This window comes from Heptranchias perlo, chromosome 38 (genome assembly GCF_035084215.1).
Source record: "Heptranchias perlo isolate sHepPer1 chromosome 38, sHepPer1.hap1, whole genome shotgun sequence".
Lineage (NCBI taxonomy): Eukaryota > Metazoa > Chordata > Chondrichthyes > Hexanchiformes > Hexanchidae > Heptranchias > Heptranchias perlo.
In genome coordinates, this window is record NC_090362.1 from 7,265,075 (window position 1) to 7,290,685 (window position 25,611).

Sequence of the window (25,611 nt, forward strand, 5' to 3'; positions counted from 1 at the left end):
TGTATATGCTGTGCGAATATGAGTTTTGAGATCACATGCCCAACAATGGTGTCTATAATTTATTTTTTATTTACTCATCAAAAATGCATGTAGCCACATCTGGATTCCCAATTAACCACATGTGGTTAATGTATTGAACAACACTGCTCCAGTGTAGTACTGAGGGAGTGCTGCATTGTCAGAGGAGCCACCCTTCACGAGACATTAAATCAAGGCCCATATGCCTGTTCTGATGGACATTAAAGATACCATGGCACTATTCCAAAAAAAGAACAGCAAGTTCTCCTGGTGCTTGAGCTGCCATTCCCCCTTCACCCACACCACCAAAAACAGTTTAACTGGCTCGTCATCTTTCTTCCTTCTTTCTTTTTCATCTCAATGCTGTTTGAGGGACCTTGTTATACGCAAAATAGCTGTGTTTACTTAGCAACAATTGCTGCACTTCAAGGTGGTTTGAGATGTTTCTAAGAGAAGTGATCAGGTGCTCAGTATTAATGTAAGTATTTTTTTCCTTACCAACATTTACACTTCCCAGCAGGGAACTTGGGGGATTTCCCCTGAGGTGATCTTATAAAAGTATACAAGACAGTTAAGGTAAATCCACAATATTACTATAAATTGAATTGCAAGAGTCGGATAAGGGGATGCAGGTTCAAACTAATGAAATGGATAGACCGACGGAGGCAAAAATCCTGGAATAATTTAAAAGAAAAATGAGATATAGCAATGAAGGGACTGTAGGATCTTTCCAGATAGATGGGCCAAATGGCCTTCCTCATCCATAAATATCTTGTGGTTTGGTTTTCTTTGCCTAATTTTCCAGTATTTTCCAGAGACAATGAGGCTTACTGTCAGCCTGGCTAAGATGCCAGGTAATTGGCAAAAGAACCAGAGGCCAGATGAGAGTATATTTTATGCAACGAGTTGTTACGATCTGGAATGCACTGCCAAAAAGTGGTGGAAGCAGATTCAATCGGAACTTTCAGAAGAGAATTGGATAAATACTTGAAAACAATTGTGGAGCTTTGGGGAAAGGGTAGGGGAGTGGGAGTAATTGACTAGCTCTTTCAAAGAGCTGGTACAAGCATGATGGGCCAAATGGCCTTCTTCTGTGCTGTATGATTCTATGTGCAACTTAGAACAAAGAAGAAATATGTAAGGAATCTTACAACACCAGGTTATAGTCCAACAGTTTTATTTGAAAATCACAAGCTTTCGGAGGCTTTCTCTTTTGTCTCACCTGAAAGCTTATGATTTTCAAATAAAACTGTTGGACTATAACCTGGTGTTGTAAGATTCCTTACATTTGTCCACCCCAGTCCATCACCCGCATCTCCACATCAAAGAAGAAATAGATATGGGACTTTCATGGTCTGCAGGTCTTACCACCATATTCATCCAGAGTCGTTCACAACAAATTTTAGCAATCTTTCCTGCACATTGTGCATTATAAATGTCTGGCTCTATCTATCTGCAAATGTAGTATATTAAAAATCTTGCACACACCTCCTGTAAGTGGCACAATGACTTTCCCCTCACACTTTGCTGAAAACATCCCCATTGTTTGAAAAAAACAGCGACTCACCAAAAGCAATAACATGGGATATCTGCCAAAATTGGATTAGATCAACGGGCAACTCTTATTTTAAAGCCAACCACTGTATTTTGACTGATTTTTAAACACCCGCCTGGTAACTTTCATGCGTTATCTTACTCTGCTATTTAAAGCACTGAGGTAACTTAAGTGTGGGGGATTGGATCTCACCAAAAACAAATAATCATGAATGACTCAAATTCACTGCACTTTGCACTTTATGGAAATTGGACCCTGCAATTAAGTCACGTAAACACAATTGCCCCCAGTTTCCAGTTGCATTCGGTAAAAGCAAAACCTGCAATTACTGCCATGTTAGCAAACAACAAAGAAAGAAACGTCCCGCCAATCCACGGAGCTCCTCATTGGCCCATAGCACTGTCAATCAAACCAGCTCACCAGCTGATTGGATAATACCGCCTCTATCTGATTTCAAAAAAGGCTTTCAATAACTTTAATGCGTCAAAGTTTTAAAGTCGATTCCTCGCCCGCTCTAAGTGCGGGTGGATTTGGTTAAATATTCACTTTTTGTGATGGTCTTTAAAAATGACAACAGCACAAATCTGCTTTCCCGCCACACCGTGCTCTCTGATAGGTGCGTGTGGGTTTTGAGCCCCTTCATCCGATTGGAAGGCAGCCGAGGCAAATGAGCCGAGTGCCCGGATAGGTCGGAGCGTCAGCCAGCCGACCAATGGGAAAGAAGCCGAGTGTCCCGCGGACCCCCCCCCCCCCCCGGAAGTGCGTCGGCGGATTGGGTAAGAGAAGGCGCGAGATTGCCGGCGGTTTTAAAAAGAGGAGCGAGGAGGCGCGAGCTGGCCTGTTAGACCCGGACTCCCGCTCGGCGACACCGGCCCGAACCCCGACTCCACCCCTCGGCGACACCGGCCCGAACCCCGACTCCACCCCTCGGCGACACCGGCCCGAACCCCGACTCCACCCCTCGGCGACACCGGCCCGAACCCCGACTCCACCCCTCGGCGACACCGGCCCGAACCCCGACTCCACCCCTCGGCGACACCGGCCCGAACCCCGACTCCCTCCCCCTCCAACCCCTCAGCGACACCGGCCCCGAACCCCGACTCCACCCCTCAGCGATACCGGCCCGAACCCCGACTCCCTCCCCCTCCAACCCCTCGGCGACACCGGCCCGAACCCCGACTCCCTCCCCCTCCAACCCCTCGGCGATACCGGCCCGAACCCCGACTCCCTCCCACTTCCAACCCCTCAGCGACCCGGATCCGGACTCCCGCTCGCCGACACCCACCCGAGCCCGGACTCCCCCCTTGGCGACACCGACCCGGATCCGGCGCAGTGACGACATGGTCCGCACCAAGGCTGACGGCCCGTCCGTCTCCACCGGTTCCTTTCGCAAGGGTAAGGAGAGAGAGGGGAGGAGGGGGGTACCGGGGCTCGAACTGAGGGGGATGTCGCCGACGCAATGTTGGATGGTTTCTGTCTACCTTGTCCCGCTGCTGAGTTGCGGGATAGGCGTTGTCATGCCCTCAATAGAGCAGGCCGCATTCCACCCCGACCTGTCGGCGGGCAAAAATTGCCCCCTCGCTCCTCTCTTTACCCCCACCCACCACCAATTAAAGGGTATGTCACCCCCGGCCCGCCTGCTCCCATTCATATTCTTGCGCTTTGGTTTTGGCGGGAGGTTTTTGCGCGCTGCAGTGACGGCTCTTTATGGAGTCCGTGGCTGGTCGGCCACCGTGGAAAAGGGACGCGGACTGTTGAGGGGATGAAGCGGTGTCCGCCTCTTCCCGTGCCCGGAGGGGTTCCTGCCAAAAGCGCGCCATCTGCAGGTGTTTTTTGGCGCCAGGCTGCGCAACCATCGGTCCCTTCAGTTGTGGCCTTCGGGGGAGTGGGTGGGTGGAAGGAGATATCGTTTCCCATCAGCTCAAACTGCACACACTCTCTTGGCGGCTTATTGTGGCGATCCCACCGGTTATTGCAGTGATCCTCGCTAGCTGTAATTGTTCCTACGGACCGAGCGGGGTTTGGACATCAATCCCCGAGGGTGTTGCCTTTTAATTGTTTAACTTTCATTTATATAGCACCTTTTTAACGTAGTAAAATGTCCCAAAGCGCTTCACAGGAGCATTATCAGGCAAACTTTGAGAAGGAGTCACACAAGGAGATGTTAGGACAGGTGGCCAAAAGGTTAGTTTTAAAGAGTGTCTTAAAGGAGAGGTGGAGAAATTTAGGGAGGGAATTTGAGCTGAAGGCACCTTTGCTAAAGGTGGAGTGGTGAAAATCTATGATGTGCAAGTGGCCGGGTTGGAGGAGTGCAGACATCTCGGGGTTGGAGGAGGTTACAGATGGGGAGGGGTGAAGCCATGGTGCAATTTGAAACAGGCCATTCGCTCTAATGGCCTGCCAGTAGGGTGTTGGTTTTCCTGGGGACATTGTCCCCTTAGTGGATGGAAAGGCTTGAGTGCAGGTCTGGAGAACAAGTACTACCTGAGTACCTTGCAGTGGAAGATCTTAATATTTGTTGCTCTTTCCAAAAGCTGCCAGCCAGTGGAGATGCTATTTAAGTAATTTCATAGTAAGGTCTTCATGACTATACTTTAAAAGTACTTCATAGGCTGTCCCAAAGTGCTTTACAGCCAGAGGCTGTGTAGTATGCTATATAAATGCCTTGTCCTTTCTTTTATGTCCAATGGTGGGTGACGTGGCTCAAGCTATGCTGTTTTATAGGGACAGAAATATTAGACCAGAATGTATTCTGTCAGATCTTGAGTTTTATTTATTTGTTCATGGGATGAGGGTGTCGCTGGCAAGGCCAGCATTTATTGCCCATCCCTAATTGCCCTTGAGAAGGTGGTGTTGAGCTGCTGCCTTGAACTGCTGCAGTCCCTGTGGTGAAGGTTCTCCCGCGGTGCTGTTAGGGAGGGTTTCCAGGATTTTGACCCAGTGACTATGAAGGAACGGCGATATATTTCCAAGTCTGGATGATGTGTGACTTGGGATTGCCACAATAAGTAACTTTGTAGCAGCTGTCCTGTACAGTCTTCCTTTAATGTAGCACGTTTTCCTCTAAGCCCTGGCACCAGGCTTTATCAGGAGTATAAAGGGTAGGGATGCAACACACATCACCCATAGCTATTTTCATTTGTTAAGCTGGAGACATCTTTTGCTATGTTGCCTCATAGGAATAGGAGTAGGCCATTCAGCCCCTTGAGCCTGTTTTGCAGTTCAATTAGATCATGAATGTTGATCAGGGGACACTTGAGGTGATGGGTGAATGGGACTTGGTGCAAATTAAGGTACAGGCAGCAGAGTGGATGAACTCAAGTTTAGTGAGGGTGGCTGGCCAGGAGAGCATTGGAATAGTCAAGAATGGATGAGTGTTTCAGCAGCAGATGGACTGAGGAGGGGATGGAGAGTACCAGATTTTCACTACTGCTGTGAAAGCGTTTCCTGATTTCACTCCAAAACTGCCTAGCCTCCTTGTTCTGCGTTCTCCCACCAGTGGAATCAGTTTCTCCATCTACTTCATTAAACCCCTTTATCATTTGCCTTTATCTGGTTGTGGAGGCCAGTGATTTTTTTAAATACAAAAATAGCTTTAAGTGCACAAAGGTTTGGTGTCTGTTTTTCTAACCTGATCTAACTTAATGCTGCAGGGAGTTTACTGGTCACTTAGTATTGTATCCTACAGGATTTGCTTCAAAATAACCAGTTGTACATACTGGAGTGGGGAATGTTAATTGCTATGGGTGTCACAGATGGCTCTCGTGGGATGTTTGCATTCTCGTATTTTTGTGGAAAGGTTTGATTTTTGTTTTTTTTACATGTGATTTTGAAAAACTCTATTAAAAACAGTGTGCTAAGCTTCATGTTAGAAGCTGCTCCCCCTATTGTGATTCACTGGTCCAACACAAGTCCAGCCATTCAAATCCTGACCTTGGATTTGGGTTCCAGAATTAACTCTGCACAAGTGACAAATTTCTGCAGAACAGGTTTTGCAAATTGATTTGTCCTTAGAATTGAGGTTCTTTTGCATTCACAATATTTGAGGAGAGAAAATTAGCACTGTTTATTTAAACACCCTGTCTCCCTTTTCTCCCCCTCCCCAAATTCATTACCAAAGAATGCTGACAACCCTTTTCTTGAAAGCACTTGATCTCCAGTAACTAACTTTCGTTTCAAGGACCTTGCCTCCCACGTATAGTTTAGCTAATGACTGTGAACTGGCCGAGCCACAAGTCAATCTTTGTCTTGTTTCGATCTCTTATAACCAAGGTGTTAAAACTTAGCTGGAAGTTTTGGATTTGGTAAAAGGAAGAGTATCTTCTCTCATTTCCACCCACCCCAGGCTTGTTGTTTGTTCACTATCCACTGTCCTCTGACGTGTTCTTGTACGTAATGAGCAGGGTAGAAAGTTGCTGACTGAATACAGGCCAGCAGATTTTACAATAGATTCATGTTGCAGAACTATTGCATGTCTCATTGAGTTTAGTCCATTTACACTGAAATCAGTTGCTAGGCATAGTAGACAGGAACCAGACCCTTGCTCTGGTTTCCTCTTCTAGTTTGATGTATTGTAGTTAAACTTCACATTATGATCCTAAGGATGCTTAACCAGGATTGTGTGCTTTACATGCTTTTGAGTTGCAACAAAATTCTTGGTCTCGATTTTGATGAACGAAACAATGGTTTGATATGAAGGTCTTTTCAAATGGGCTAACTGTGGTCCTTGTTTTCCAAGCTTAGGTATATCTAGTTGTGCAAAAGACACCCATGCATTTTTATTTGTCTCAACAGCTGTGGCTGCTAGGGCACCAAGGAAGGCACTTGGATGTACAAGTACAGCCAACATCTCTCTAACATCTCCTGGGAAAAAGGGTATGTATTGACCTTATTTACATGAGTAAAATATCCCAGCTACATTAAATAACTATTGGCTAGTACTGCGAGGAATTAAATCATAAGACAAGTCTAAGCAAACTGGTAGTCAACAAATAATAGAAACTATGTTTTGTTTTCGGAAGTATTGTGTATATGTGCTGGGGATTTTGAATATGTTTAGGTTAGGCAACCAGTAGTCTATAATAGCCATAAAATAAATTACAATGATTAGGTGCAGGGAATTATTTCCCATTTGGGCTTTACTATGCCCAGAATTCACATTAGGTGGAAAATAAGACCATGAGAGAGGAGCAGGAGTAGGCCATTTGGCCCCTCGTGCCTGCTCCACCATTTAATGAGATCATGGCTGATCTGATTTTTACCTCAGCTCTACTTTCCCACCCTTTCCCCATATCCTTTGACTCCCTTGCTGATCAAAAATTTGTCTAATTCAGCCTTGAATGTATTCAATGACTCGGCCTCTACAGCTTTTTGGGGTAAAGAATTCCAAAGATTCACGACCCTCTGGGAGAAGAAATTCCTCCTCATTTCCATCTGAAACGGGCAACACCTTATTCTGAGACTCTGCCCCCCTAGTTTGATTCCCCCATGAGGGGTAACATCCCCTCAGCGTCTACCCTATTGAGTCCCCTCAGAATCTGAGGAATGTTCTTTCTTGCAGTGATTCAGATATCTTTATTGAATACTTATGCACTAATGATGCTGCATGCTAGTACATCAACTGAATTCCTCTTAAATCCATTTCAGCTACTTGGACTTCATTGACATTTGTTTTAAAGGCTGTTATCTAATTGTCTATAAATGCAGTGCTTCTAACTTTGGATTGGATTTCCACAGTTACCACTTATGCAAAAAAAAATCACCCTCTGGCCAATGTATTCGGATTCATCACCATCAACCCATCGTAATTTACTATTGTATCAGGCCTAATGAAAAAGGAATGACTTAGGATTGGTCGCTTAGCTTGATGGGGTGCCTTTTTTATTTTAAGATATGGCATACACTAAGCTCCTTGGATCTTGCCCATTGTTGAAGAAAGAAAAATTGCCATCTATTGCCCACCCCCCCCCAGTTCATTTCTGGTATGTAGAGGATCATTTGAAGGCAACCCTTTTGAGAGATGTCATTGAGGGAAGGATGTGTTAAAACTGAGACAAGTGAGTCTTCAATTATAGAAGGTGCACCACAGATTAAAATTCAATTGTGCCTTAACTCACAGGCTCAGTAGCTCTGTGAAAGCCACACCTGTCAATGTTGCTGCTGAATATTTTTCTTTTATCTAATGATTTCAATGACCTTACTTTGGAAAAGATCTTTGCACAACTTTTGCAAATGACTCCTTGGTACTTTCCAGACATTTTATAGCATTGGTAAAATCTGGTCGATAGGACATTGTTTATTGTGTTTAACAGAAAACAAATATGCTGGTGGGAACCCAGTGTGTCCAAGACCTACCCCAAAGTGGCAGAAAGGGATTGGAGAATTCTTTGGCGGTCCTTCCAAACAGCCTGAGAAGGAGAATACAGTACCCTCAGATGATGAACCAAGTGGCAGCGAGGCTGGAACAAGTAAAGCTCCAAGGAGGTATGTGTTCCTGCCTTTCCCCAAAGTTGCTGACTTTGCCTGTAGCTTTGTGGCATGGTTCTTTGGATACTGGGTGTCCTCCAGTTCATGGCCCAAGTGGCCACTCTTCATACTTGTCATCAGGCTATTGCACTACAGGGAAGAGGCATCACAGCTGAGCTTGTCTTGGATCACAAATATGCACTTGACACATCACACTGGATAGCGAAAAGGTACAGATACTGACTTTCCTTCTCCCTCCTTATCCTCGGGTGCTGGGGATAAGTTGTAAAGTCCTACTGCTGTCCTGGCAAATATCAGCTAACTTGTCACAGATCAGGGCTTAAACTGTGAACCTTTATGACTTGGCTAATTACTTCCTTAACCACTGAGGGAGAAAGTTTGATGTTTTGGGCATACTATTACAGCTTGGAGTAATGTTTCTTGGGTCTGTTGCAGACATGTTGACTTGAATCTGTTTTGTTTTTTTAAAGTCAGTTATGCTCGCTCTAACACTGATTAAATTGCCCAACCATTGAGATGCATACTAGGATAATGTCATAAACATGGGAAAGATTAGCTCTCTAATCTGTTCTCTTAATTCTTGGCAAAATTTAACAATCCACACTGATTGTAACCCAGCTTTTAAAAACACCTGGTGTTGCTAAAGTAATTAAATCTATTTTCTTGCAATAAAAGAGACGTTAAGATTTTATTTTGGGGATCTGGCAGGGACACTGTTTGCATGATTACTTTTTTGTGGGGGGAAATATAGCCAGTCTTAAATTTTTTTTTACTGAGCCCCAAATGCTATTGTCTGGTGTGTTGGCAGCACAATTTTGTATTCTGTTTTAACTTGCCAAGTGTAATTTCTGTCCTGAAATGGAAAAATTGCTGGTCCTTCTTTGAGAATAACAGATTAGCATAGTTTTGAGAGATGAGTTCTTCAGGGAAATGTCCTTGAACTAACCATCTTCAGCTACTTCATCAGTGACTTTCCTTCTATCAAGTGACTTTCCTCCTGACCTCACAAAGCCTTTCCACCATATACCTGCCTCAGATTGAGTGTTATGAAATGCTCAGCACTCACCTGGAAGGGTGCAGCCACCAACATTTGAAGTTTGACACCAACCAGGACACAGCTGGCTTGGTGCCTCTTCCACTGAACTCAATACCTGACCCCTCCATCACCAGCACACTGGCTGCAGGCTATACTGTAGCAACTCAAAGTAACTTCGACAGCATTTCCCTCCTGCAACCTCTACCACTGAGAAGGACAAGAGCAGCAATGTCATGGGGTCACTGTTTCCATATTCCCCCTCAAGTCATACACCTTGCTGGCTTGGACATGTATTGTCATTCCTTCATTCAGTGTAAAATCCTGGAATTCGTAACCTAACACCATTGTGGAAGCACCATCACCACAAGGTCTGCGGTGATTCAAGAAGGCCTACCACTAACCAGGGATGGCAATAAATGCAGCCTTGCCAACATTGCCCACTTCCCAAGAAATCAAATGTACTTTAAGGGGATACAAAATTGAGATTTGGACATATTGCAAATGTTTTAAACTATTCTGTCCTTAGAACTAATTTCAAAATGCATTGACTACTTTTTAAATCCATTTATTCCACCTAGGGCACGTCCTCTGTCTGCAGACTCCTCAGAAGAAGTTGCATCAGGTGAAGAGGACTGAGCTCCACATTCGTATGACCACGTCTGATACTTGAACAGATCTTCCTTGACGTGTATATTTGTATATATGTCTATTGCTATGTAGTATGGATTTGTTTTAGTTGTACAGAAATTTAATAAAATACCAGTTAAAAGCCATAATTATGGGAACTAATTCAAAACTTATTGGCTGAATCTTTTGGTCCTGAGCCAGTGGGACCCTCAGCTAAATAAGACTTTGTATCTAGTTTTTACATTTTAGGCTTAATTAAATCTGTGTTGTCCTCCATCCATGTGATGGTGGGGAGGAGAGGAAACCTTTCTCTGAGACACTGTCCCTATAACCAGAAGTTTCTTTAGTTGCCTTGCTGTATCTTTGCAGTTTTAGTCTAATTGTTTTTATAATAAATTTTAAATTTTGCGCTGCGCCTGCTCGTATTGTTTTCTTAGGCTGCCTAGGTTTTTCTAAGCTTACTTCAAATCATGTGTCCAGTCTTTTAAAGTACTGGTCTGGATCCATGGGCTGCAAGTGAGAACATTTTTCACATCAACATAATTGAGATTAACCAGCACATCTGACATGCTTTAGAATGACATTTTCACATTTCTTGCATCAGTGCATTTCTTCCTCAATGTCATGTCGTACAAACTGACATGATCACCCAGCCAACCGACAGGTCAAACGCTTCAGAATGCAAAATTATTATAGAACCATGTTTAACTTCCCAACATTCCTGATTCATGCAAATCCTTTAATACTTACAATTCCTTAGAAATGTGGCTGTGGGGAAAAAAATATTGCCAAACTCATGAATTGAATGTTTGGCAATACTGTCTTGTCCCTATAGCTACTATGCAATAGTGTAACCCAGAGTCTAACAGTAGTACCCCTTTCTGACCTGAACTGAATATTGGTGTCTTTTGCATGGTTACTTCAATCTCTCAAAAGGTGGACTTGGTTAAATGAGGCTTAATATAAATCAATAAACTGCTTTGTTTCCCAGAGCAGCAGTTATAATTGGGCTACCAAATTCAATCATTACAATGTAGTTTTGCATAATACAAAATAACAAAGATGCTATACTACCCCACATAAGTGGGTTATTTTACTTGATTTAAGATGACATAACTATTCCAGTATTTCTAACTTCAGGCTCTGAAAAGCCCTTGAGTGACTGTCTCTTGGTCTGTTTTATCCTTGTTCACAGATGACCAAAACAAGCTAAAGAATTTAAGACTGGGGGGAAACTACAACCAACTTTTGTCTAGGTGCCTTTTCAGAAAAACTTCAGTGCATTTTTCTTAAAAATCCAACATTAAGAGTAACTTTCCAAACCTTGAGGCAAAGGTCAAAATGTGATAAGCAGCTTCTCAATAACCTCTTGTATAATATAAGGCCTAGTTAAGGGAAGGAGTAGACAGCATAGACTATTCAGAAAAGACAAATGCTCGCCTGTCCAAAATGGACACTTTGGCCAAGGGTACATCTTTTCTCCCCCATCAGAGTACCAGAATTGTGGGTATCTATTTCTTTACCAAGTGCATCTCACCAGATACGGACACAAAGTTTCAGACTGCACCCCATATAATGCAAGTTTATTCAGTGTGTGTACTATTCTGTATTCCACAGGCTTGGAGATGCTGCGCAGTTCCCAATAATCTCATCTCAGCAGTGCAAGAGGACCCGAAGCTCCTTGTTCCAGCAATTCCGTGTCCCACTCTTCGTGCATTTAATGTTAGTTGAATCACCCCTTTTGATCTGGGATGTAAAATCTGACTTGCAAGATAACATAGAATTATATAGCATTTACAGCATGAAAGTGGGCCATTTGGCCCAACTGGTCTATGTCGGCGTTTATGCCCCACACGAGCCTCGTCTATCCCTATCTGCTTAACCTATTTTCTCCCTCATGTATTTATTTCGCTTCCCCTGAAAGGCATCTATGCTATTTGCCTCAACTGTGTCAGCTCAACAGCCTGTTTGATGAGTGGCTGCCACTTCAGTGTGGAACACCCCAGAAGTGATCAACAACAGTGAGAATCACTCATTTTGCTACTTAGTAAAGCATTACGTTTAATATCAGGGATGTGGGGAGACTATTAAGTGACAGTTGGTACCAGCCGTTCTCCTACTTCTCTTCCCAATCTATGATTTACTGTCACTTCAAAAGTCCGAAAGAAGTTCCTCTTAAAATTTGGGATAGGTTAGACTTAAGTTATTTTGTAGCAAGGTGTAGGCTGACTCAACTGGACTTAGTCATTAATCCTCTCAATGTGAGTACATGCTGGTTCTGCTGCTTTCCCACCAATTTAAGCCTGCACGTTTCTGCCTTGTGCTTGTTGCCCTTGCTGGTGCTGTGACTCCTCAGCCTCGCCTCCCAAGTTTAAGCACCTCATTGGTGTGAAAGGCCCTTATCTTACTTTTCCTGCTGCAATTTAGACATTTCAGCTTCATGTCAGAGCTGTTTTTTCTTTGTTACCAGATGAATCAATTCTAACTATGTTTACTGAGACCCTGTGCTCTCAGCAACTCCTATTTGCTTCTGATAATTTAAACTTGTAACATCTTGTTTGGTCCATAAGTGATATCCCACTTCAGCAATCACTAAATATTAATTTGGTCTATTCCCCCAAACTTTTGTCTTCAGTTCAAAGAAAGAACTTGCATTTATTAATCATCTGACGATTAATCCCCTCCACCTGTGATGCTCTTGTCCCTGTTAAAACACTTACTCTCCCACCCTAGTCATTCCCCTTGGAATGGCCCCTATTTTTGTTCCCTTAAGTCCAAGCGATGCAAATTTGAATGTTTAATGGCACACAACGGGATTAGCCATTCATCTCCAGATCTGGCTGGACCAAATCAAGCGCCATTGGGTCCAATTCTCCTCTGCCAATACCGCCCACTACAGGAATGCAAAGATAACCCCAGCTTTTCTTTACGACAAATCGTCTCCTTAAACCCCCTGCCCCTGCCACCCTCACCTCCAACAAGTGCGAGGAGTTCATGGACATCTTTGTCACTAAGTTTGAGACCATCTGTTCGGCTGCCTCTGCCACTTCAATCCCCTCACCTTGTATGCCCTAGTACGGAACTCGCATGTTTCTCTCCTATCCTCCCTCATTCCCTCTCCGAGTTCAATGCGTCCATGAGACCCACCTCCTGCTGTCTCAACCCTATTCCAACTAAACTGCTGGCTCCCATGTGAGCTGATAATTATAAATGGGTCCCTCTCAAGTACTGTCCCTCGACCTTTCAATTTGGCATCATCACTGCTCAAAAATCCCACCCTTGACCACTCTAACTTTGCAAACTACCACCCCATCTCCAACCATGAGTTCAAAAGACAAGGCTGAAGCATTTGCAACTATCTTCAACTTGAAGTGCCAAGTGGATGATCCTTCTCAGTCTCCCCCTCTGGTCCCCAGTATCACAGGTGCCAGTCTTCAGCCAATTCAATTCACTCCATGCGATATCGAGAAACGGCTGCGTGCACTCAACACAGCAAAGGCTATGGGTGATGACAACATCCCGGCTGTAGTGCTGAAAATCTGTGTTCCAGAACTAGCTGTGCCTATAGCTAAGCTGTTCCAGTACAGCCACAGCACTGGCAACTACCCGACAATGTGGAAAATTATTCAGGTATGTCACAAAAAGGTCAAATCCAAACCGGACAATTACCGTTCCATCAGCCTTCTCAATTATCAATTGTAAACAATTTTACAACACCAAGTTATAGTCCAGCAATTTTATTTTAAATTCACAAGCTTTCGGAGGCTTCCTTCCTCAGGCTCACCTGAGGAAGGAGGAAGCCTCCGAAAGCTTGTGAATTTAAAATAAAATTGCTGGACTATAACTTGGTGTTGTAAAATTGTTTACAATTGTCAACCCCAGTCCATCACCGGCATCTCCACATCATTCTCAATTATCAGCAAAGTGATGGAAGAAGTCATCAACAGTGCTATCAAGCGGCACTTACTCACCAATAACCTGTTCACTGATGCTCAGTTTGGGTTCCGCCAGGACCACTAGGCTCCAGACCTCATTATAGCCTTGGTCCAAACATGGAAATGAGCTGAATTCCAGAGGTGAGGTGAGAGTGACTGCCCTTGACATCAAAGCAGTGTTTGACTGAGTGTGGCACCAAGGAGCCTTAGTAAAGCTGGTCAATGGGAATCAGGGGGAAAACTACAGTGGTTGGAGTCATACCGAGCACAAAGGAAGATGGTAGTGGTTGCTGGAAGCCAATCTCAGCTCCAGGACGCTCCAGGAGTTCCTCAGGGCAGTGTCCCAGGCCGTACTATCTTCGGCTGCTTCATCAATCACCTTCCCTCCAGCATAAGGTCAGAAGTGGGGCTGTTTGCTGATGATGGCACAGTGTTCAGTTCCATTCACAACTCCTAAGATTATGAAGCAGTCCGAGCCCACATGCAGCAGGACCTGGACAACATCATGGCTTGGGCTGATAAGTGGCAAGTAACATTCGCGCCACACAAGTGTCAGGCAATGACCATCTCCAACAAGAGGGAGCAGAGCCACCTCCCCATCACATTCAGTGGCATTACCATCGCCGAATCCCCCACCATCAATATCCTGGGGGGGGGGGGTCATCATTGACCAGAAACTAAACTGGTCGAGTCACATAAATGCCATGGCTACGAGAGCAGGTCAGAGACTGGGCATTCTGTGGCGAGTGACTCACCTGACTCCCCAAAGTCTCTCCACCTACAAGGCACAAGTCAGGAGTGTGATGGAATACCTTCCACTTGCCTGGATGGTTGCAGCTGAAACAACACTCAAGAAGCTTGACACCATCCAGGACAAATCTTGATCAACACTCGCTCCACCACCGGCACACCATGGCTGCAATGTGTACTATCTACAGGATGCATTGCAACTAGTTAAAGCTTCTTCAACAGCACCTCCCAATCCTCGACCTCCTAGAAGGACAAGGGCAGCAGGTGCCAAGTTTCCCTCCAAGTCACATACCATCCTGACTTGGACATATATCGGCCGTTCCTTCATTGTCACTGGGTCAAAATCCTGGAACTCCCTTCCTAACAGCACTGTGGGAGCATCTTCACTACATGGACTGCAGCAGTTCAAGGAGAAGGCCCACCACCACCATATCAAGACTGGGATGGGCAATAAATGCCGGCCTTGTCTGTGACGCCCACATCCCGAGAATGACTATTAAAAAAATCATGGTACACCCTGATTTAAATGAACAAAAAGAATTAATGGACACCTAAATTAATCTCTTACCTTAACATTAATCTGCAAAAATTCAAAGATGGCTTCCCCAAAGGCCTGTAAGTAAAGACATCAAGCCATATGGACCAAAAGGTTCAAGGTTCACCTGCCGGTTTGTACTGAGTTATCTGATCTCAGTGAAGGTAACATTTGGAGTTCTATAATTGACCTCAGCACCATAGGACTAAGGGTTCCATTCTTAGTTGCCGTCCAGCGGAAGTGGTACCGGAAATTGTGAAATTGTGGATGGAAGGCGAGAACAATCTGTGACATGTTGCTCTCTGCTGTCAAATAGCCTCACATCCAGGCAAGTGGAGGGTATTCCATCCCTCGGGCGAGGAAACAGAGGGTGACTGGCACCTGTATCAGCTTCTCAAAAGAAGAAAAGTGGAATTAAAAAATAGAAGGAAAAAGCTTTCTCGACCCACTCCCAACAACATTTTCCCTATATTACAACAGTGACACAGTAAAAAAAATTAATTAGCTGTGAAGCACTTTGGGATATTCTGAGGTCGTGAAAGGCACTATATTAATGCAAGTTCTATCTTTAACATGCATGTTTGCACCCCGACTACCCACTGCCAGATTGTGGGACAATTGGAGTAAGACAGGAGGCTAATATGAGAGTAACAGAGAGCAGTATAAAATTGACTCCAAAAATACTCTGGCTGTGACACAATCCAACTTTCAATCTGCAGTGATCAACTGGTTTATTTTTAGTCTGTTTCCTGTTACTAAAAGGTAATTTATTTTCCCATTCCCCCAACAATCAGCAATTCCAATGTACATTTCAATTACATGTGTCTGTTCAAATGGTTGTTTCACAGGGAAAGCGGCTGGTTGGCCAGTTGCTGTGAGTGTCGAGCAGTGGGTGAGCTGCTGGTTGGCCACTCGCAGCATCATCGGGAGCGGAGCCGGGTGAGTCGGAGCGTCCGCGGGGCCTCCTCATCCGTCGAAGCCTCTCCCACCAGGCCTGTAACCCGGGGCCCGAGAGAGATAGAGGGAGAGCTTGACCCCGGGCCCGAGAGAGAGCTTGACCCCGGGCCCGAGAGGGAGCTTGACCCGGGCCGGAGAGAGAGAGAGAGAGTGTTTAACCCGAGGCTAGTCACATTTTTTAAGTTTTTCATTTCAGGTCAAACTCACTGGTTTTGGGGGTAAAAACTGATCGAATTTGATGCATCTCACAGGGGGAAGAAACCCTGTTCTTTATGTTTAAATGGGTTTATAGTTAGTCTCACTCCTCGTTATTAACCATTAACAGTTAAACTCACCGTTGGCATTGCCCAGTGAATAAACTCACCGTTGGCATTGCCCAGTGATTAAACTCACCGTTGGCATTGCCCAGTGAATAAACTCGCCGTTGGCATTGCCCAGTGAATAAACTCACTGTTGGCATTGCCCAGTGAATAAACTCACCGTTGGCATTGCCCAGTGAATAAACTCACCGTTGGCATTGCCCAGTGAATAAACTCACCGTTGGCATTGCCCAGTGATTAAACTCACCGTTGGCATTGCCCAGTGAATAAACTCACCATTGGCATTGCCCAGTGAATAAACTCACCGTTGGCATTGCCCAGTGAATAAACTCACCGTTGGCATTGCCCAGTGATTAAACTCACCGTTGGCATTGCCCAGTGAATAAACTCGCCGTTGGCATTGCCCAGTGAATAAACTCACCGTTGGCATTGCCCAGTGATTAAACTCACCGTTGGCATTGCCCAGTGAATAAACTCACCATTGGCATTGCCCAGTGATTAAACTCACCGTTGGCATTGCCCAGTGAATAAACTCGCCGTTGGCATTGCCCAGTGAATAAACTCACTGTTGGCATTGCCCAGTGATTAAACTCACCATTGGCATTGCCCAGTGAATAAACTCACTGTTGGCATTGCCCAGTGAATAAACTCACTGTTGGCATTGCCCAGTGAATAAACTCGCCGTTGGCATTGCCCAGTGAATAAACTCGCCGTTGGCATTGCCCAGTGAATAAACTCGCCGTTGGCATTGCCCAGTGAATAAACTCGCCGTTGGCATTGCCCAGTGATTAAACCCACCGTTGGCATTGCTCAGTGATTAAACCCACCGTTGGCATTGCCCAGTGAATAAACTCACCGTTGGCATTGCTCAGTGATTAAACCCACCGTTGGCATTGCCCTGTGATTAAACTATTCCCATCGCCTTGTGTCTTTCTCTGCTTCAAATATTTATCCACATGTCCCTTAATAAATGCAGTTGGAAGCACGGACTCTCACTTTCTCACAGTGGGCAAGATCTGCTTTCACTACAGTTTGCTTTGCTCCTAGTGGCTAGTTTCAGGCTATCACTGGTGGAGGGTCAGGTGCAGGTTGTCAGCTCTCTCTCAGTTGTGGATGGCACATGAAGGTGAGAGTGCCAGCTGGGGAGAAGCTGTGCAAAAAGTAAAAGAAGCAAGCTTTGCCTTCCCCACCTAAACCCTAAAAGAAGTCTTCTAATTCATTTAGAAAGACTTGCATTTATGTTACATTTGAAAGAGTAGATGGGGAGAAACTGTTTCCACTGGCAGGAGGGTCAGTAACCAGAGGGGACAGACTTAAGATAATTGGTTAAAAAAAAAGCCAGGAGGAGATGGAGAATTTTTTGTGTGCAGTAAGTTACTATCTGGAAAGCACTGCCTTAAAGAGTGATGATGTGGAGATGCCGGTGATGGACTGGGGTTGACAATTGTAAACAATTTTACAACACCAAGTTATAGTCCAGCAATTTTATTTTAAATTCACAAGCTTTCGGAGGCTTCCTCCTTCGTCAGGTGAACGATGTGAAAAATCGTTCACATCGTTCACCTGACGAAGGAGGAAGCCTCCGAAAGCTTGTGAATTTAAAATAAAATTGCTGGACTATAACTTGGTGTTGTAAAATTGTTTACAATTAAAGAGTGATGGAAGCAGTTTCAATAGTACCTTTCAAACGGGAATTGGATAAATACTTTAAAAGGGCTATGGGGAAAGATCAGAGGAGTGGGACTAATTGGATAGCTTTCAGATAGCCGAAATGGGCCGAATGGCCTCCTTTAGATTCTATAATTGTGCTTTTCATGATCTCAGGATGTCTCAAAGCGCTTTACAGCCAATGAGGTACTTTTGAAGTGTAGCCACTGTAGGAAACACGGCAGCCAATTTGTGCACTGCAAGGTCCCGCAAACAGCAATGAGACAATGACCAGGTTGAGGGATGAATATTGGCCCAGGACTCCCCTGTTCTTCTTCAAAATAGAATTTACAACACGGAATCAGGCCATTCGGCCCAATAGGTTTATGCTCCACACGAGCCTCCTCCCACCCTTCATCTAACCCCATCAACATATCCTATTCCTTTCTCCCTCATGTGATTATCTAGCTTTCCCTTAAATGCATCTATGCTCGTCGCCTCAACTGCTCCTTGTGGTAATGAGTTCCACGTTCTAATAGTGCCATGGGATTTACTCTGATTGCAGGCACCATTATGGACGAATTGAGTCGGGCGTTGTCAGCCAGCTTCGCGGTCTCTCAGGACCTGAACAGCATCGCGGCACCACACCCGCGTCTCGCTCAGTACAAAGCCAAATCCAACGCGCAGGAGCAGGCGGAGCGCAGGCGGAAACTTCTGGAACTCCAAAAATCGTAAGTCATTGGAGTGAAGCGAAGCGGCAACGTCCTTGCTAATGGTGGAAAGTTTTGAGGGTTCACTCACCAAGGCGCGTCACCTCTTCCCTCCAGCTCCCCGTCCCCGTGGCAACTGATCTGATGCTGCTGGTCGATGCCAACGCAGGCAAATGTAAAGGATGCGGATTAATGAAGGAGACAAAAATAACACTGGGGGTGGCATCAAGCAGCATGACACACGAGTCTGCAGGGGTTTATGCTTCGACAGTGAAAGTTTCATGAACCGGTTATTCTGCTGTTCCAAATTGTGCTCTTGCCAGTCCTGTAACTATGAGGACAAAGAAAATTACCATTCAAGGTCTCAGGTTGAAGGGGTCTCCTAATTGTGCTTCTGTTCACGTAGTTACATTATATGTTTGTTGCTGCTGCTTGTCATAGTGATGTGAGGGAAAAGAGTGGGGAAAATGCTCCATCACAAGTATGTATCTGGGGGGGGGGGGTCTTCCTTATCGAGTTGTTGAATAGATGCACTACAGGGTTTGATGCAGAAAGAAAGACTTGCATTTCTATAGCGCCTTTCACCTCCTCAGGACGTCCCAAAGCGCTTTATAGCCAATGAAGTACTTTTACGTAAGAACATAAGAAATAGGAGCAGGAGTAGGCCAATCGGCCCCTCGAGCCTGCTCCGCCATTCAATAAGATCATGGCTGATCTGATCCTAACCTCAAATCTAAATTCATGTCCAATTTCCTGCCCGCTCCCCGTAACCCCTAATTCCCTTTACTTCTAGGAAACTGTCTATTTCTGTTTTAAATTTATTTAATGATGTAGCTTCCACAGCTTCCTGGGGCTGGATGGTGTGGAAGGTTAGACACTGGCCTTTCACCTCCCAGACCAGGATTGAAATCCAGCCCATACTGCTGTCTGCTGGGCATGAGGGCCCAACGTGAAATGATTCTGGGCCGTCTCAGTCCAGTTCCTAACAAGCATTCAGCGCAAAACCTTCTGTAATTCAGCACGTGCTTAAGGATGGTTGGGTGGGTGGGGGGAATGGGAGAGGGTGGGTGGGTGGGTGGGGGGAATGGGAGAGGGTGGGTGGGTGGGTGGGGGGAATGGGAGAGGGTGGGTGGGTGGGTGGGGGGAATGGGAGAGGGTGGGTGGGTGGGGGGAATGGGAGAGGGTGGGTGGGTGGGGGGAATGGGAGAGGGTGGGGGGAATGGGAGAGGGTGGGGGGGAATGGGAGAGGGTGGGGGGAATGGGAGAGGGTGGGGGGAATGGGAGAGGGTGGGGGGAATGGGAGAGGGTGGGTGGGTGGGTGGGTGGGAGAGGATGGGTGGGAGAGGGCGGGTGGGTGGGAGAGGATGGGTGGGGGTGTAATGCCAGACTGGTGCAGTAGAGGGCGCTGTTCCGGCACCTTGTTGGAGTGGAATGGAGGGAGTTCTATTTTGCATCTAACTGCACTTCACCTGACACTGGGAGCCTGCAATTCCCCTACATTAACATCCCTTGAGCACTAACAAAACTAAAGCGGGGGTTGGGGGGTGGTGATGAGGGGAGAGAAGAGAAGAGAAGAGCCTCCTGTGCTAATGAGCAGAATATACGTTTTGAACGTAACATTGTCTGGTGTGGCGTTCCACGAGCTCCGCTCACTGGCTCAGGAATAGGTTTAAACAGGCAGGTTCTCGCTTGATGTAAAAGTTGGCAGCTGTGCACTGGCTGATCGCAGCTTTTAGTGCGCACCTCCATTGGTGCAGGGAGGGGTTGATGGTTGGCATCGAGGGACCAATTTTGCCTGGGTCTGAGGGCTGTATTGGCGGGCGGGTTGATGGGCAGTTTTCAGTTGGCTGATCAGCTGTTGCACCAGTTGATCGTGCCGTCGGGAGGAGAGGAATGCGATGCTGCCGGGGGAGGATTCATCTGTCCAAGGACACAATCCTCGCTGGGGTTTTTAATCTCCCAGTACAGCAGATGATTGAATCCCCACAAGCACGTTGGACGGAACATTCCCGATCGAAGTGGAATTGTTTATTTAATCGATCGGGACTTGGCCCCCATCCTGGTGAATAAACAGGATCTCTCGGAAATTCGCATTTTAAATAGGATGAACCGTTGCGACTGATTGTAAGTCAATTGGCCCCTGAGGACACATTCCTATTAACTGCCGCTTGCTCTTATTTTTCACAGGAGGCAGGAGTTTTATTTGGTGCCGAACTCCACATGAAAGAAAGAAAGAATGAACTTACATTTCACAACCTCGGGACGTCCCAAAGTGCTTTCCAGCCAATTAAGCACTTTTGAAGTGTAGTCACTGTTGTAATGTGGGAAATGCAGCCTCTGGTGGACGTAAAAGATCCCAAGGTACTATTTTGAAGAAGAGGAGGGGAGTTCTCCCCAGCGTCCTGGCCAGTATTTATCCCTTAACCAACATCACTAAAACAGATTATCTGGTCGCTGTCATATTGCTGTTTGTGGGATCTTGCTGTGCACAAATTGACTGCCGCGTTTCCTACGTTACAACAGTGACTACACTTCAAAAGTAATTCATTGGTTGTAAAGTGCTTTGGGACATCCTGAAGTCGTGAAAGGCGCTGTAGTAATGCAAACTCTTTTTATTTTGTGTTGTACTTAACTGTAGCGCTGTACCAACGTCATATCTGCTTTATTTTTTTCCTCGATCAAAGGCGGCGATTGAATTACGTAAATCACGCGAGGCGTCTAGCTGAAGATGACTGGACAGGAGGCGAGGACAGCGGGGATGAGTCAGAGGAACACGATGAAATGGAAGTTGAGGTGGCAAAGAAGAAGTTGCCCAAACGTTACGCAAACCAGGTCAGAAAATGTTGACTCACTCCTCAGATGTCTTCACCAAGGAAAGGGTGCAGTTTCCAGCTTAGCGGTGGGGATGTGGACTCAAGCAGGCAGCAGTCGGGATGCTATATCACCCCTAGGCTGAGGAAAGGACAATCAACCTGGGTTCGTTATCCTAATCCCTATATAGCAACCTCCACTGGAAGTGCTTATATATGCACATAGTTGAGGAGAAGTTGTGATGCCTAACACAGTCAAATAGCCTGCCAACACTCACTGGGCTCACACATGAAGAATGACCACCGCTAGTGCGTATGGAGCCAAAGTCTAGCTACACTCTTCAGGAGAGTAGGGAAGAAAATTGGGACTGAGGTTTACCCCATCGTCTGTATCAGCCTCTCACAGCTACTTGCGTAGGCCCATGCATTAATCTGCCCCTGAGTGCATGGGGCATAAAGTGGGAGCATCTGAAACAGGTACAAGAGCTCGGGGACTCTGCCTCACAGTGAAAGTGCCCCAGTGGGTTAAATCATTAAGCAACAACTAGCCCTATACCAGGAAATCAGGGTGTAAGTGATCTGCATCCTGAAATATTGAAACCACGTGGAAGTTTTGACAACACAAACCAGGAAAATCTATTTCAGCTGGGGTGGGAGCGGGGGTGCGGTAGTAGATGGTTTAAATTTAAATAAATGATCGGGGCTTAAAGGGTTAATTTATGAGACCAGGTTGCATAACCTTTGTATGTATTCCCTTGAGTTTAGAAGTTTGAGGGGTGATCTGATCGAGGTCTTTAAAATGATAAAGGGATTCACTAAGGTAGATACGGAGAAACTCTGGTGGGGGTAATCCAGAACAAGGGGACACAATCTTAACATTAGAGCCAGGCCATTCAGGAGTGAAATCAGGAAGCACTTTTTCACAGAGAGGGTTGTAGCAATCTGGAATTCTCTCCCCAAAAGGTTGTGGATGCTGGGGGGACAATTGAAGCTTTCAAGACAGAGATTGATAGATTTTTGTTGGCTAAGGGTATCAGGGGATATGGAACCAAGGTGGATAAATGGAGTTAAGATACAGATCAGCCATGATCTAATTGAATGGTGGAGCAGGCTCGAGGGGCTGAATGGCCTCCTAATGTTCCTATAAAATCACCACCAAAAGAACAAATGGCAGAGGGTTTTTTTAGTGGAGGGTTGTTAGAACAGTCTATGCCTTACCTTACAGTGCTGGAAACAGAATCCGTAATGCCTTTTAATAGAGGAGTGGATTAATATTTGAAAAAGAAAAATTTAAAAGTGCTGGGGAATGGGACTCGATAATTTTTTTCAAAGAGCCGGCGCAGATATGTTGGGCTGAATGGCCTCCTTTGTCCCTGTAAAATGCTAAGACTAGTACCAGCCCATCAAAGAGAAATTGCCCTGCGGAGCTGGGAGCATAAGGCCACGGTCTCTGTTCAGGTGTAGTTCACCTTGTATCCCAAGAGTGTATCCCAATGCTCTCCTGGCCGGCCTCCCATCTCCCACCTTCCATAAATTTTAGCTCATCCAAAACTCTGCTGCCCATACGCTAACTCGCGCCAAGTCCCGTTCTCCCATCACCCCGCTGACCGACATTGGCTCCCGGTCCGGCGAGGCCTCGATTTAAAAATTCTCATCCTTGTTTTCAAATCCCTCCACGGCCTCGCCCCTCCCTATCTCTGTAACCTCCTCCAGCCCCACAACCCTCCGAGATCTCTGCGCTCCTCCAATTCTGGCCTTTTGCGCATCCCCGATTTTAATCGCTCCACCGTTAGCAGCTGTGCCTTCTGCTGCCTTGGCCCTAAGCTCTGGAATTCCCTCCCTAAAGCCCTCCGCCTCTCTATCTCTCTCCTTTAAACCTATCTCTTTGACCAAGCTTTTGGTCACCTGTCCTAATATCTCCCTATGTGGCTTGGTGTCAAATTTTGTTTGATAATCGCCCCTGTGAATCGCTATATAAATGCAAGTTGTAGTTGTATCTGACTGCACCAAACCTGCGACAGTTGTGGCTGGGTTAGTGAGATAGATGAGCACGTTGTTTGCGTGAAGAAAGACTTTATGCTCTATGCCAGTAAGTGAGAAGCCAATAATGCTGGGAGAGCACCAACTGAGCAGCCAGGGGCTCAGACACAGCCACAAACAGCAACAAGGGAAAGGAAGCACTTATCACATCTACAGGATGTCGCAAAGTGCTTTACACTAATAGATCACTTTGGAAGCTTAGTCACAGTTGTTAGGCAGCCGCCAATTTGCAAGGTCCCACAAACAGCGCTTGAGATGATTGACCCGCCAATCTGATGATAGGAGATGCACTGAATCGTATCCACGTCCCTTTTTAAGGGTTAAGGAGATTAAGCCTGTTGTCACATGGCTTGTGTAAACCCTGAGTTAACCGTCTGATGATGACCTTAGAAAGGAAAGAAGCCAGATCGGGGGCAATTTTTTCTTAAATGTTTACTGAGAGTCTGCCTGGACCGGTGGCCTGACCTGTCTGGCAAGAGGAAGCAATCCAGACAATTCTCAATGTCCAAAATTGCTGTCAACTCCAGTACGTAGGGATCGAGTTAACCGGTTTCCTGCCGTTGGTCTCTGGCAGGTTTAGTGAAGGGAGCAGCTTAAGGTTAGCCCTTTCAGTCTGACATTTGGGCCGTGCAGTGGTGAGGAGATGGCCTGTGTTCGTAGAATGGAGTGTCAACAAACTGGATGCTTTTCAGATTAACTTTTCCAACTTCAGGCAACTTTTCCAGTTTAAAAAAAGCAACATGAGTTCATAATTTATATTCTCACGTACCAGTGGGGAAAAAAAAATCCACGAGGAATTGAATAGATTTAACATTGCATTAGCTTTTGCTTTAATGTCGTCTCCCCAATTACAAATAGAGATGTGTACATAGTGCAGGTCAGCAATGCAATTGCACTGAATATATGTCCAGCTCTGCTCTCCTCCAGTATACCTGCAGTATTTTAGAACTTCAGTAGACGATGGCCGAGCAGCTTATTGGGATGTCCGCCTTGGCTCAGTGGGTAGTACTCTCACCCCTGAGACAGAAGGTTGTAGGCTCACTCCAGAGACGAGCACGTAATCTCGGCTGACACTTCAGCCCAGTACCGAGGGAGTGCTGCGCTGTTGGAGATGCCGTCTTTCGGATGAGACGTGAAACCGAGGCCCCGTCTGCCCCCTCAGGTGAATGTAAATTCAAAGAAGGGCAGGGGAGTTTCCCCGGTGTCCTGGCCAATGTTTATCCCTCATCCAACATCATTAAAACAGAATATCTGGTCATTATCTCTTTGTTATTTGTGGGACCTTGCTGTGCGCAAATTGGCTGCCGCGTTTCCTACACTTCAACAGCGACTACATTTCAAAAGTACTTATTTGGCTGTAAAGCACTTTGGGATGTCCTGCGGTCGTGAAAGAGGCTATATAAATGCAAGTCTTTTTTACACAGTTTACTGATCAGCTGTTTAAACTGCTGGTCAGTGCTGTTCGCTGTTCAACAACCCTGCTCGTCGACACTTCATAATGCTCTGCTCAGAGTGACGCATTTTCTCTGAGAGCAGCCCCCATGGATCATTGTGGACTGCCCTCTTCTGATGTTGTGATCATTCAGTTATAGTCAGTATCCGGGGACATGTCCGAATTGATCGTTATAACCAGATTCCACTGTAATACAATATATAGAATATACTAAATGTACTTTTAAATTGTGAAATCACCTAGTAATTATATTAAATGTTGTACACTTTGCTTTCAGTTGTACCACTTTTAATCTTTTTTTTCTTCCTGTGAATGGTAAGGATACACTACTGGTATCTTGATTTGATTTTTTGGTTGCACTTTTTCCCAGTGTCTCAAAAGAACAGTTTCTGTAATGTACGAGAATTGATTTGGGTTAATTTGACTCTTCCCTCCCAAACAACAGCAGGTCCTGTCGCTGCTTTATAGGTGTCGTATTTGTGTTCAGATCCGATTTGTTTCTGTGGATTGAATGGTTTTGCTCAGCTCTTGGTCGTGTCATGTGTCAGAAACCAAAAAGGCATTTTTGTTCATGTAGTACTGCTTCCCTGCTGCAGATGGCAGTGTAGTCCTGTCAGAATAATGCGTTCTGCAACTTTTGATGGCAAAATAAACGAGAGAGACTGAAAAGGGCACTGCTACCCCACAAAGTGACGGGATGTTCATTCACTCGTATAGTTTCCCATACTGTAC

General features: G+C 45.6%; 2 protein-coding genes across 6 annotated transcripts in view; both read left to right on the forward strand.

Annotated features, from left to right (window-relative positions):
• The first annotated feature begins 2,358 nt into the window (after positions 1–2,358).
• Positions 2,359–10,130, forward strand: pclaf (PCNA clamp associated factor). Of its 4 annotated transcripts, none has more exons than XM_067973260.1 (4): positions 2,359–2,968; positions 6,368–6,448; positions 7,861–8,056; positions 9,674–10,130. In XM_067973260.1, the coding sequence occupies exons 1-4, from the start codon at positions 2,914–2,916 to the stop codon at positions 9,729–9,731; spliced, it is 390 nt and encodes a 129-aa protein (XP_067829361.1). In that variant the 5' UTR covers positions 2,359–2,913; the 3' UTR covers positions 9,732–10,130. The 4 variants fall into 4 exon arrangements, with proteins under 4 accessions (XP_067829361.1, XP_067829363.1, XP_067829360.1 ...); XM_067973262.1 differs by having other exon boundaries at positions 7,885–8,056; XM_067973259.1 differs by lacking the exon at positions 2,359–2,968 and adding an exon at positions 3,322–3,399.
• Positions 10,131–15,824: 5,694 nt separating this feature from the next.
• snupn (snurportin 1) overlaps positions 15,825–25,611 on the forward strand; it is a 32,426-nt gene continuing 22,639 nt past the window's right edge. Inside the window, exons 1-3 of one of the 2 annotated variants that reach the window (XM_067973264.1) lie at positions 15,825–15,881; positions 18,432–18,597; positions 21,261–21,408. In XM_067973264.1, coding sequence (XP_067829365.1) covers positions 18,440–18,597; positions 21,261–21,408 — 306 coding nt within the window. In that variant the 5' untranslated portion in view covers positions 15,825–15,881; positions 18,432–18,439. Of the gene's footprint in view, positions 16,064–18,431; positions 18,598–21,260; positions 21,409–25,611 lie in introns of both variants that reach the window. The other variant, XM_067973263.1, reaches the window with a different exon arrangement.